Genomic DNA, 13,145 nt, shown 5'->3' with positions numbered 1-13,145 from the left:
GCATCATTTGTGGCCACTTACAAGCAGCAAAGGTTCAAGGAAGTACAGGGGTGCCCAGGTGGTGGCACACCGGCTCTTGAACCATAATAAGTCCAAGCGTCTTCTTACAGTTGGTCAAACAATTACCATTTTGTGGCACTGAAAAGCATGGAGTGTCCAGTACACATGATTTTGGAAGTTTTAAGAAGGAAGGATTTGTTCACTGCTCTACCCCCAGCAGTGCCTAGAACCTAGTGAGAACACAATCTCAGGCTGCTGACCGACTGAATGAATGGTGGACAGACTACCCCTCACTCTCTTTTCCTATCTCAACAAAGATACCCCTAACGTGACAGTAAAGAAAACGAGGTGAAATGCAAAAAGAATGGAAGTGGGAGAGATCAACAAACAAATGATATTTGTGGAAGCCAGAAGAGGGATGATCACGGAATGGGCAGTTGGGAGGAAACAGTGACCGATATGTCTACAGAAAGGGATAGAGATGCAAGGAGAGCGTGTGTCTGGGATATAACTGGGCAGGCTTGGGAGCTGGAGAAATCCGATGGGGGGGGGTGGCTATTAGAAAGTCTGATGGCTTATTTTCTAGGGAAAGGAATTGGAAAAGTCCCCAGACTAGGGGACAGGAGACCCGGTGGAGGGACAGGGTGACAGGCATTGCTGCCGTGGGACAGAGTAAAGATGGCCACACTAGAAGCCGTGATGCTCTTGGTTCCCACCCTCCATCTGCAATTAGAGCACCCTCCTGGCAGGAAAGGGAGCATTAGTCTCCTAAACAAAACAAATCAAATCAAAACAAAACAAAACAGAATAGACAGCCTCAGGAAAAGGCATCCACATGCTGATAACTGAAAGTTCTCCAGAACCTCCAAGCCACTTGTGCTTTGTAAGAATTTTTTAATGAGCTTTTTTTTCTTTTCAATGTAATACATACACAGCTGAAGCCCCAAATAACAGCGCCTTGCCCTGTCTCGACCCACTCCCAGGCCTTGGCCCCCTGGAAGCAACCATTCCATTCTTTTAGTGGTTTCTTCTTGTCTTCCTCTGTATCTGTAGGACACGTGCTCAGGTGAGTATTTCTTCATTTATCGATTCCAGAGATTATCTGCATCTTCGATTCTAGGAAAGGAGGGCTTGACCCTCGTACCCCTCACCCCACTCTCCTTCCCCCAACCCTTCCCCAGGGCCGTGTCAGGGCTCTCAGGGAAGGGTCTGTGGTGACATGAAGCTGATGTCAGTGTCAAGAATCTAAATCTCTTGAGTTCCGGAGTCAGACCTCAAGTTCAGAAAGTGAGGGGCACCCCGTGATCCACATTAATGTGGTTTCTGGGTTCCGGATGTAAACAGAGGGAGTTCCAATAAGAGGAACGGATCTCCCAAAAGGTATCCGAATATCTTGCCTTCCAGTGGATGGAGAGTGAGGGTTTGGAGAGTGAGGACCACCTGTAATGTTTACAGCAGAGCCAAGGAATATTTACCTCCACTTTCTTCCAAAAATAATGTGTATTGATGACCTCGTCATTTATCAATTTTAGATACTGGCATTTACACTTCCTCTCATGTGTAAGTTTTTGCTTATCCTAAAATAAATGACTGCCTCGTGGTTTGTACTTGCTGCATCCTATAATCAAAAGCATTAATATTTCTGCAGTGAAACACAGAACTAATCATACTAATTTGAATAAATAAAGAGTATAATAAATAGCCACATGTCAGTGCTGGTCAGATTTTGATGCCATATGAGTGTACCTCAAACTCGGGGGGGGAAAACTTTCCCTTTTCAGAGTATTTGAGTTTCAGAGATGCAGACCCTTAATACTAAAGCGGTACTCCTATCCCTATTTGAAAGATGGGGAAACTGAGGCACAAAAATTATGGAACTTGTCCAAAGTCACACAGCTAGTCAGTGGTGAGGTCGGGAGGTGACCCCGGGCAGTCTGGCCTCAAACGTAGGCTCTTAACTCCACTGCCCCATTGCTTCCTTGTGCATGGCTTACAGTTTGGGACAGGGCTTGGGGGAGGCACAAATTACATTTTCACCATCCGAGTAGGCGAGGAACCTAGTATTCACACCGTAGCAGAACCCTGCTGACAGGTAAGACAGCCAGGTGACATCTACGCTTCTTGTCCCTGGACAGCAAGGGGGGACGGCTTGTTAGAAGCCCAAGTCTTGCAGTAACATACAGCTGACCATGAACCAGAAAGAAACCCGGGTGCACAGCACCTTGGAGAAGGCTGTGCCTACTCTGAATTCCATGGGAAGGTTGGGATGAGGGGGATACACAAAAGTCCCAGGGGTAGCCAGGTAAACCAGCCTCAGTCACAAGTGAGACCAATGACTATGAACGTGAGAAGCAAGAAGACAGTAAAGCGAAAGATCAACAAGGGCTGTTTACCAAGCACGTGCTGTACACCAAACACCGTGCTAGGCACTTTGTATGCCCTACTGCTGTTTATCCATTCAATAGCCCTCTGAGGGAGGGACCATTATTATTCCCGTTTCACAGAGGAGGACACTGAGGCCCAGCTCACACAGTTCACAGTTTATGAGAAGCAGAGCCCAAATGGAAGAAGGACTTGATAAGAGGGAAAACACAGGGGCACCTGGGTGGCTCAGTCGGGTCAGCATCCGGCTCTTGATTTCGGCTCAGGTCATGATCTCAGGGTCGTGAGATCGAGCCCTGCATCGGGCTCCCAGTTTAGCACAGACTCTCTCTCCCTCTCCTTCCCCCCACTCCCCAATAAATAAATCTTAAAAAAAAAAAAGGAGGGAAAACACTGGGTTTAGAAGCTGTAAGCCTCACGAGGAACACGAGAGGTTGTGAACAGCACTGATCTCTGGAGGAGAAACACATGAGCCCTGCTGGAGAAGATATTCACGGCTTATACAATGAGAGCTATTTTCTTTTCTTTTCTTTTTTTTTTTTAAAGATTTTATTTATTTTTTTGACAGAGATAGAGACAGCCAGTGAGAGAGGGAACACAAGCAGGGGGAGTGAGAGGAAGAAGCAGGCTCCCAGCAGAGGAGCCTGATGTGGGGCTCGATCCCACAACGCCGGGATCACGCCCTTCGCCGAAGGCAGACGCTTAACCGCTGTGCCACCCAGGCGCCCCAATGAGAGCTATTTTCTATGAAGATACTTTTCAAATTCTGTCTTCATGGGATAAGGCCTTTGACAGAGTAAATGAAAAGAGAATTTAAATACTAGATAAGCAGTCTTATTTGCTTTTTCACAAATGAAGACGAGCAAATACGTAGCTTCCGATCTCCAACTTGGAGAAGGCGATCAATGCCTTTGATAGGCTCCGCCCTCAAACGGCAGAGTGCAAATGCACCCATTGCCCACACAGACACAACGCTCCTGGAGGCCAGCGCGCAGGAGAGGGGAGACAGGATCATGCAATTTCATGATCATGTAGTTCGGTTAGTGAACAGCGACAAAGCCCCCACAAACACACATTCACTGAGAAGAGCCACACCACCGCCAGCTTCCCCATCTTCAGGGTTGACCAAAATTGCAGACTTCAGTGCAAATGATCTAAACGTACTTCCCAAAGTAAAGCTATTTCCGCTCGAGGGGAAAACATGAAAACTTCCTTTCAGAACGGGCCAAAGACAGAATGTTGTTTACATTCCAAGCAAAATCACAAGCACTTAACAACTGATGTTACAATGGCCTTACAAGGGCCTTCTCGGCAAAGAAGGGATTAAAAAGCAAACCGGGTTACACAAACTGCTGAGGTTGGGGTACAGTGAGGTTTTCGAAAACATTCCCACGTGAAGCTCCCCCAAAAGGAGCTTAGGGGTCTAAGGAGGAGGTCATGAGAAGGGTCTGTGTCGCCGAGGCCACTCCCAAGTGGCTCGCTCAAAGCTAGCAGCTGCAACCCCACCTTACAGATGGGGAAAAGGGAGGTTACGTCACTTGTTCCAGGTCATACCAAGTACAGGAAGTGGAACCAGAAATGACACCAGGTCTGTCTCCACAACCCAGACGCTCTGGCAGAGCTGGACAAGGGGCTGCTGGGATTGGTGGGGGTCTTCAGCCGGCCCCATCCCACCCCGCAACCTGAGCTGGGGTTCCATTTTATCTGTCTTGATCAGACTTCTGCTTAAGATTCTTTTGGGGAAAAGGGCCCTATTCTGCAAACATCATCACCAACAACAAAGACAATGACTTTGCAAACCACGGCCCCATGCCCACAGCATGCCTTGATTTGTAACTAGAAGAGTTTTTTTACCTTCTTTCCCTCTCCCTGGCGCGGGGGTGTGGGGTGCAGCCCGTGGTGACTGTGGAAGAGGATAAGATGTCGCTGTGTGGGAAATGTTATACATACCTAGCACGTGATTTGGCAGCGGAAGATAACATCTGAGTCATAAAGCAGCCCTACATCAAAACAGTAAATCAAAAGCAAACAATGTGGGAAAACAAATTCCTGTATTCTTACAGAGCCCGTGTTGGGAGGATTCCCATCCCAGGGCTCTTAACCCATAAATCAACAAATCCACCCCTTCTAGAAGAAGCAAGAACCAACATTCTCGCCTCCACATGGGGCAAGGGAGATTAGGACAGCACGCGCTATGCCCTGTAAGTCCAGGGGCCCTGGAGAAAGAGGGGGCTGTATGTCCTGGGACCCTGCTTCAAACAGCATTTTATCACAGAACTAACTGCAGGTCAGTGAACACTGTGAGGATTCACAGGGTTGTCCTACTGAGACTTCAGAGACAGCTTCAAGTCCAGTGCTTCTCAATCCAGGTTCCTAGGAGCCCTGGGGTGCCTCAGAAGTATCTCAAGGTTCCCCCCGGGCCATCTGTGGCTCCTCTTTCCACCAGAACGGTTGTTCTTTTGTGTTTTTACAGATGGCTCTGAGCAAGGTTTGGGTAAGAAATGAGGTGCTCTAGTCCAGCTTTGTCATGTCATAGACGAAGCAACTGAGGCCCAGAGAGGGAGAGTAAGTTGTGCACTGTCACACAGCTGGTTAGGGCCAAGCTCCAGCCTGCCTGCTCATCACTCTGCCCCTTGCACCACCCCGGTTGCAGGAAGGGGTCTGCTTCAGAATCGCCGAATAAACGGGGACGCCCTGTAGTCTCATCATTATAGTATGAAGGCACCTCAGGCCCACTCAGGGGGTCTCCCAGACTGCTCTGGGAAAATCAGGAGGGATTTAAAAATGCCTAGAGAGCAACTGGCTGTGGTAATGGGCACTTCCAAACTCCTGACTTCCAATCCTGTGGGCTGAGGTGGGCAACAGGTGGTGAAAATCATTAAGTACGGAACATCTGCCGACATCCATTATGAAAAGGTTGTGGGCTAGAAAGCATGAAAAAATGCTCTGGGAGACTTGTGGCTAAACGCGGCAGATGGATCACCACGTGTACCTCGACTGTCTCCTCGAGCCCCACTACAACGACAGCAAATCTGATTTTGAAAAGCATAAACTCTAAGAACAACATAAGAAAGGAGGTGAGAATAGATCCCAAATGTCAAGAGAATTTTGAATGCTCCTGGGGAGCAGTTGGACAAATAGTAAAGGACTGCATAAACCCCAGCCGGGGGGTGGGTGGGTGGGGGGCAGTCTCCGACTGATTTCAGCCCCAAGGACCCAGGGAGGCCGAGAATCGGAGGCCCAGGAGTTGAGGCGGGGGGGCAGCTAACCACAGGGACCTCAGCAGAAAGTTCCCATAACCTCATACCTTCACACCGTCCGCCTCACCAGGGCATAAGGTGGTGGAAATCAGAGCTGTGTAAGAAAGGACACGTAATCACAGTATACTAGGAGCCTTGGCTGTAGTACTTACTTGGCCGTAAGGATTACAAGCCCCCAGTAGCTATTTAGTGAAAAACTGCCATGCTATTATCTTGGAGGGATGGACAGAAGACAAGTGTTGTGTGTGGAGGAACTAATCAAAGAAATGAACCTTCATTTCTCATGGCAGGGCATTACTAATTTAAAACTACTAAAAAAAAGAGAAATGGCAGAAAAAGCTAGTTATTTTATTTATTTTTTAATTAGTTTCTTTAAAGATTTATTTATTTATTTATAAAGATTTTATTTATTTGTCAGAGAGAGAGACAGCATGAGCAGGGAAAGGGGCAGAGGGAGAAGCAGACTCCCCGCTGAGCAAGGGGCCGATGTGGGGCTCGATCCTAGAACCCTGGGATCATGACCTGAGCTGAAGGCAGTCGCTTAACCAACTGAGCCACCCAGGTGTCCCTAAAGATTTTATTTATTTGAGAGAGACAGAGTGCGGGCACGTACAAGAGCAGGGTTTGGGGGGGGGGATGAGGAGGGCAAAGNAATCTTAAGCAACTGAGCCACCCAGGCACCCCAAAGCCAGTTACTTTAAATTACAGAAAGTAAATATCAGAAAACAATAGTAAAATGTGTTTTGCAAGTATTTGCATCTGGGAGTAGAAACTGAGAAAAGGGAGGGGACTGATGATTTTTCTTACAAGATTTCCAGTATGGTTTGAGGTTTAAAAATTGTGTACATGTACGATTTTGATAAAAATAAAAATTTGTTATGCTGGGGCACAGACTTGTTAACCAAAGAAAGAATTTTTACTAACAACACAAATTGGGTATTACCACTCCCCACCCCCCCACACATAGCAATCATCTCTGAACCGGCTCCCCTGCCTCCAGGGCCAACTTCCTAGCATTTTTAGCACATGCTTTGCCAGAGTCATCTTCCAGCAGATCTCTGATCACACCGTCCTCTGCTCCAGGCCCATGTGTTAGAAGGTGAAACCCATGGCCTGGGCCTACCCGCCCAACCATCCCTCCCAGGTCGTTCTCTGCCCAGGCCCAGCCTGCTCTTGCCCTCTGCTCCTACAGAGGGAGGCCTACAGGTCCCCCCCCCTCCTCCAGGGCCACCCGAGCCCCTCTACCTGGCCCTGGGGGGCCCCCCACTCAGGTCCTGGACAAAGGCCATCTGAATGGGAGCACACTCCTCTCAGCATACCGCCTACTCTGCATTTCCCTTTCCTCTTCTCATCACTTGGTCTCAGCTCAGAGGTGAGCTCTTGTCCTCCCTAGCGGTCCCCCTAGAGTAGCTGTCTGTGCCAAACTGCCCTTTCTGGTTCTTTCAGAGTACAGCTGACTCTCAAGCAATGCAAGGGTTGGGGGGGCCCTGTGCAGTAGAAAACCCACATATAGCTTTTGCCTCCCTAAAACATAACTACGGATAGCCTACTGTTGACCAACCGGAAGCCTTACCCATAATGTAAACAGTTGATTGACACATATTTTGTATGTTGCATGGATTAGAGACTGCATTCTTACAATCATGTGAGTTAGAGAAAAGAAAATATTAAGAAAATCATAAGAGAAAATACATTTACAGGACTGTACTGTATTTACTGAAGAAAACACATCTGCGTAAGTGGACCCGTGTAGTTTAAACCTGTGTTATTCTATGTCTCACTACCTGGACTGTGTTATTTACTTACTTATTGTCTTCTCCCTTCTCCATGGGGCAAGGACCTGTCTTATTCACTGTATCTTAGAGCTGTGCCTGGGACCTAGTGGGTACTCCATAAATATCTGCTGATGAGTGAGTGAATGAATGAATGAGTGAATGAATGAAGGACTTCCAAAGATGCACCCTTTGGCCCCCCTCACACATCGCAGCAACCATGCTCTCTCAGCCCACTCCACAGAGAAATTCGCTCCTGCTGCTTTTCTCTCCTGTCAAATTTGCTCATGACCTTGGATGTGTCACATGCCCCCACTGCTGCGCACTCCCGCGCTCTGACTCTGCAGCAGGGTTTGACAGAGGCTGTTGCTTCTTCTGGAAACGCCATGAGGCCCCAACCTCTGGCTTCTTCTCTTTCCTCACTGCCCTGGCCTCCAACCGGACCTCTCTTTTCTCTATTCACCCCGCCCCTGGGTTGTCTTGTCCAAACTCACAACTTTGAATACTGGCTCGCTATACCTTTTCTGCAGTTCTGAAATCCAAAAGCTCTAAAATCAAGTTTTTACAGAATTTCGGTGCCAAAACTTACTTCATGACAACACCGGATCCTATGTGACGTGAGGCTATATCTAGTCTTCATTTATCTACTGAAGTGTGAAGTGTTACAATTTGCTGAAGAAACGCCTCTGTGCTTTATTACAGGGAGATGTCCAGACCTCACTGGGAATGTTAATTGACTGTCTTTCTAAAATCTGAATAATGCTGAATTCCGAACCCCATCTGCTCCCAAGGGCGTCACACACGGACCTGCACCATCTGCACACCGACGTCTCCCATTTAGGTAGCTCCAACCCCCCCTTGGATAAAAATACTGCTGGGGCACAGGCATGCTCACCCAGCCCTGCCCACGTGACTTCTCCGCTGAAGGGTCCGCAAGGCGAAGCTTGCCTTCTGTGCTCAGCATGCCCCCAGCAGAGCGCCCGACTTCCCTACAAGTTCGCCTGCCTCAGGTATACCGCCATCATTCACCCCAGTTGCTTGGACCTAGAAACTAAGAATCCTTCTTGACTCCTGCCTCCTTTCCCTGTCCCATCCCATCTTTAAGCCCTCATGAAGTGGGGTCAGCTCCATCTTCACAGGCTGTCCTGGATGTGCCCACTTCTAATCACACTCACTGCCGCCCCCACGGCAAGCCTTGCCTCCCGGCTTCCCACCTTCCAGCTTTACTGCACTAGAGCCGGCTCTCCACAGAACAGAGCTTTTAAAAACAAAAATCAAATCAAGTCACTACCCTGATTAAAACACTCTAATGGCTTCTCTCGACACTAGAATAAAATCCTTACTCTTTATGTAACCTATAAAGCCCCATGTGACTTGCTCCTGCCTCCCACTCTGACCTCACCTCCTATCATACTCCACCTTACTCAGTTTCCTCCAGCCATGGCAGCTGCTCTCCCTTCCTGCCGCAGGACCTTTGCACCTGCCGATCCCGTCCCCACCCTCCAGACTCTCTGACTCTCAGTTGGTTCTCTCCTCACATCATTCAGTTCTCTGATCAAGCACCATCTCCCTCGAGAGGCCTCCTGTGCCACTCACAGTCCATTGCTTACTCCCTATTTCCCTGCTGCATTATCATTGGTTTATGGCCTCTTTCACCTCGTAGACTGTAAGTTCCATAAAGATAGGTTGTTTTGTAGTTTTGTTAACCACGGAATCCTCCATGGGCACCTGGCTGGCTCAGTCAGTAGAGCATGTGACCCTTGATCTCGGGGTTCTGAGTCTGAGCCCCATGCTGGGTGCAGAGATTACTTAAAAATAAAATCTTAAAAAAAAACCAAACACAAAAAACCCAAACCCCTGAGTCCCTTGTATTTAGGGTACTACCTGACACATAGCACATGATCAATGAATCCTTGTTGAATAAAAGAATGAATAGATGCACCCATTGTATACCATTGGAAAATATAAGATAGTGAAGAAAATCATATATCTGTATAGATATATACCCTAGATATAAACATATATACAAAAAAGTATGTGTGCTTAATAAGAAAAATAATAAACATAATTTGTAATGATCTCTCTCCACCTATTTTTAATTTGAATATAGTTTACACACAATGACACATTAGTTGCAGGTGGCAAAGCACCACATCTTATAGGGATTTGAATTTTATAAGAGAATGCATTTGTTAAAACTCAGAGATTGTATAAGGTTTGTATATTTCACTGTGCATACATTTTTCCTCAAATAAAAAAAGTACTAACAAATATTCAATACTAGTTAATAATACACAGGCTGCAGTATTCATGGGATTGTAGTCAGTATTTACTGATGTCTGCAACTTGAAATGCAACAAACAAACCAAGATGGCTTATTGGAGGAATAGAAGGAACACAGATTCATGGATACATATCATATACATGATAAAGTAAATATAATAAAATGTTAATCGTAGAACTAGTGATAGTTCACTGCAAAATTCTTTCAATTATACTGTATGTTTGAAATTTTTTATAATAAAATGTTGGAAAAATAATTTGTGGACATACTGACTATAATTTTGTATCCCACATGGTTTGCTGAATACTTTATTGTATTTTTGCATGTCATTACTACGTTTGAAAACATGGTTTCAAATGGCGGCATACTATGCCACTGGATAGTACCATAGCTTATTCAACTCCTGTCTTTGGACACACAGGCTATCTTCAATTGTTCACTTTTATCAACAATAGAGTAATGAAAACACCATGTATAAATCTGTGTGCACAACTATGTTTATTTACTCAGTTCACATTCCTAGAAGTCCAATCACTGGGGTCAAATGTCATCACATTTGGGATCCAGATACATACATACTGCCAACTTCCTTCCTGAAAGGTGGCCACTGACTGGGAATATTCTCATTATCTGGTGAGTCTGCAGATTTTTTTTTTTTTTATTTGACAGAGACAGCCAGCCAGAGAGGGAACACAAGCAGGGGGAGTGGGAGAGGAAGAAGCAGGCTCCTAGCGGAGAAGCCTGATGTGGGGCTCGATCCCAGAACGCTGGGATCAATCCCTGAGCCGAAGGCAGACACTTAACGACTGCACCACCCAGGCGCCCCTGCAGATTTCTTAAATGAGAGCAACTGTTTCCCTCTGCCTCTGGCCATGCACGGTGCAGGGACTGAGAAAAGTATCTTGCATTACCTGCAAAGACCATATGACCAGAACCAATCCTGCCATATCTTGAAGGGAAAGAGGGAGAGGGGCACTCTTCTTTATGGGAAATTTGAGGCTGCCCCTTCATGACCTGTGGCAAGGAGAGGCCTGCAGATGGGAGGTGAGGGCCCAGGTCTCCCCGAGACCCATCGGGCCACTGAGAATCAGCTCTTACCGTGGTTAAAGGTGGTCTCTGGGACTCGCTAAAGAAATTATGGTTTGCCCAAACAATGGAATATTCTTGGGGCCTTTAAACAGAATGAGGTCAGGCCATGTGAATTCTGGTGGGAAGATGATTAGGAAGGATGCCAAGGGAAGCAGAAAGTGGGATGCAGAACAGAGGCAGGGGAGCATCCTCAGGACTGTGCAGGTGGGGGGGGGTTGCTTCTTCACTCTACGCTTCTCTGGACTGTGGGTGGTTGTGTTTAAAACAATTTTATAATTTAATTTTATAATTAAAAAAAAAAGTTAGCTCCCAGAGGAAGGGTGACAGGGTCGGTGGGGACGACTCTCTGAGATTGCTGTTTGGATTTGGCATCTCAGTATCTCAGTTTAGACTCTAGGATACTAGGATTTCAGCTTTAAAAGCCACTGGAGAAATAGTCTTCATCTTACAAACTGGTTTTGCTCCCAAAGCTCATTTGTAAGTTCGTGTTTGGGACCTGGAATATATTTCCCTATAAAAGGGAAGCAATTTCTCTTCTAGCTGGGAAGAGCTTTTCTGACCTTTCATGAAACCAAAATAGATCCGATTGTCATAGAGGATGGTAAAACCCAGACAATGGAGATCCTGAAGGGACGTCCACAGGACTGGTGATAGAGGCTGTCATTTTTCTTAAAAAAAAAACAAACAAAACAAAACAAACAAACAAAAAAAACCGGGCACCTGGGTAGCACAGTCATTAAGCGTCTGCCTTCCGCTCAGGGCGTGATCCCGGTGTTCCGGGATCGAGTCCCACATCGGGCTCCTCTGCTGGAAGCCTGCTTCTTCCTCTCCCACTCCCCCTGCTTGTGTTCCCTCTCTCACTGGCTGTCTCTCTGTCAAATAAATAAATAAAATCTTAAACAAAAAACAAAAAACAAAAAACCTTCCAGGGAAGTCTGGCTAGTGGCACCCTTATTTCTCATCTGTTTTTTTAAGAGGGAAGACTAGCAGAGAAAGAAACTGCCAGAACTTTGCTGAGGTAATGGGTGGAGGGATGAAAGTGAGGGGTCTTTGGTAAATGCGTGAGAACGGGCTCCTTCTGAGATGAAGTGATCTGACTCATCTCTGGCGAGAGGGGGCAAAGGAAGAAGGAGCAGGCACTCCTGCATCCCCAGAACAAATTCAAAGGAGGGCAGTGCCCCAGACCCTGGGGCTCGAGGAGGAGAAGGAGCGTGGGATGCAGGATCAGAAGTGAACTACTGCAAACCTGAACTCTCCTTCCACAACGAATGCCTCAGTTGCACAGACCTTGGAGGCAGCAGACAGATATTTATTCCTGAGCCTCAGAAACAGCCACAGAAATGAGAAGCTTCCAACGCTTCAGGATCTTAGTAGACCCCATCACCCCAGTGCAGCCCTCGGATCATTAGTTTGCAGACGACAGTGACAACCGGGCAAATGACTGCCAGTAAATAGTGTATGTTTCTGTCATGCGGAAGAGGGCGTATCTATTCAGCTGAACGTCTTATTGCAGCTTGAGAATGTAAGACCCCGAGTCACCCAAGAGCTGCAAGGTCATCCTAACAACCAAAGTGATCCAAGGACCACAAACAATCTAAGAAATGAGATGATCAAACTGTACCTCAAAGCTATAGTCATCAAAACAGTATGGTACTGGCATAAAAAGACACACACAGATCAAGGGAACAAAATAGCCCAGAAATAAACCCATGCATACATGGTCAATTAATGTATGGCAAAGGAGCCAAAACTATACAATGGCGAAAGGATAGTAATAGTGTTGGGAAAGGACAGCTACACGCAAAAGAATGAAACTGGATCACGATCTTACACCATACACAAAAATTAACTCAAAATAGATTAAAGGCTAAAGATAAAAAATTCTACAACTCAATAGCAAAACCCTCCAAATAATCCAATTAAAAAATGGACAGAGGATCTGAATTTCTGCAAAGAAGATATACTGATAGCCAACAGACTGATGAAAAGATGCCCAACATCACTCACCATCTGGGAAATGCAAATCAAAACACCATGAGATAGCACCTCACTCTCGTCAGTATGGCGAAAATCAAAAAGACAAGCAATAAGTGTTGGTGAGGATGTGGAGAAAAGAGACCCTTGTGCACCACTGGTGGGAATGCAACTGGTGCAGCTGCTGTGGAAAACAGTATGGAGGTTCCTCAAAAAACCCAAACCAGAATGACCATATGATTCAGTAATTCCACTTCTATGTATTATCTGAAGAAAACAAAAATACTAATTCAAAAAGATGTATGCTTCCCATGTTCACTACATCATTATTTACAATAGCCAAGATATAGAAATAAACTAAGTGCCCATCCACGGATGAATGGA

The 13,145-nt window shown here is 46.3% G+C and overlaps 1 protein-coding gene across 7 annotated transcripts in view; it reads right to left on the bottom strand.

Moving 5' to 3' along the window:
• ATXN7L1 (ataxin 7 like 1) overlaps positions 1-13,145 on the bottom strand; it is a 232,869-nt gene that overhangs the window by 185,047 nt on the left and 34,677 nt on the right. Inside the window, exon 1 of one of the 7 annotated variants that reach the window (XM_019806706.2) lies at positions 4,237-4,356. The exons of the other annotated variants lie outside the window; for them this stretch is intronic. Within the exon in view, the coding sequence (XP_019662265.1) occupies positions 4,237-4,330 (94 nt within the window). The 5' untranslated portion in view covers positions 4,331-4,356. Of the gene's footprint in view, positions 1-4,236; positions 4,357-13,145 lie in introns of those variants that run through there. 7 annotated transcript variants of the gene reach the window in all.

The sequence above is a fragment of the Ailuropoda melanoleuca genome, chromosome 1 (genome assembly GCF_002007445.2).
Source record: "Ailuropoda melanoleuca isolate Jingjing chromosome 1, ASM200744v2, whole genome shotgun sequence".
NCBI lineage: Eukaryota > Metazoa > Chordata > Mammalia > Carnivora > Ursidae > Ailuropoda > Ailuropoda melanoleuca.
This window is presented reverse-complemented; position numbering and strand designations above follow the sequence as displayed.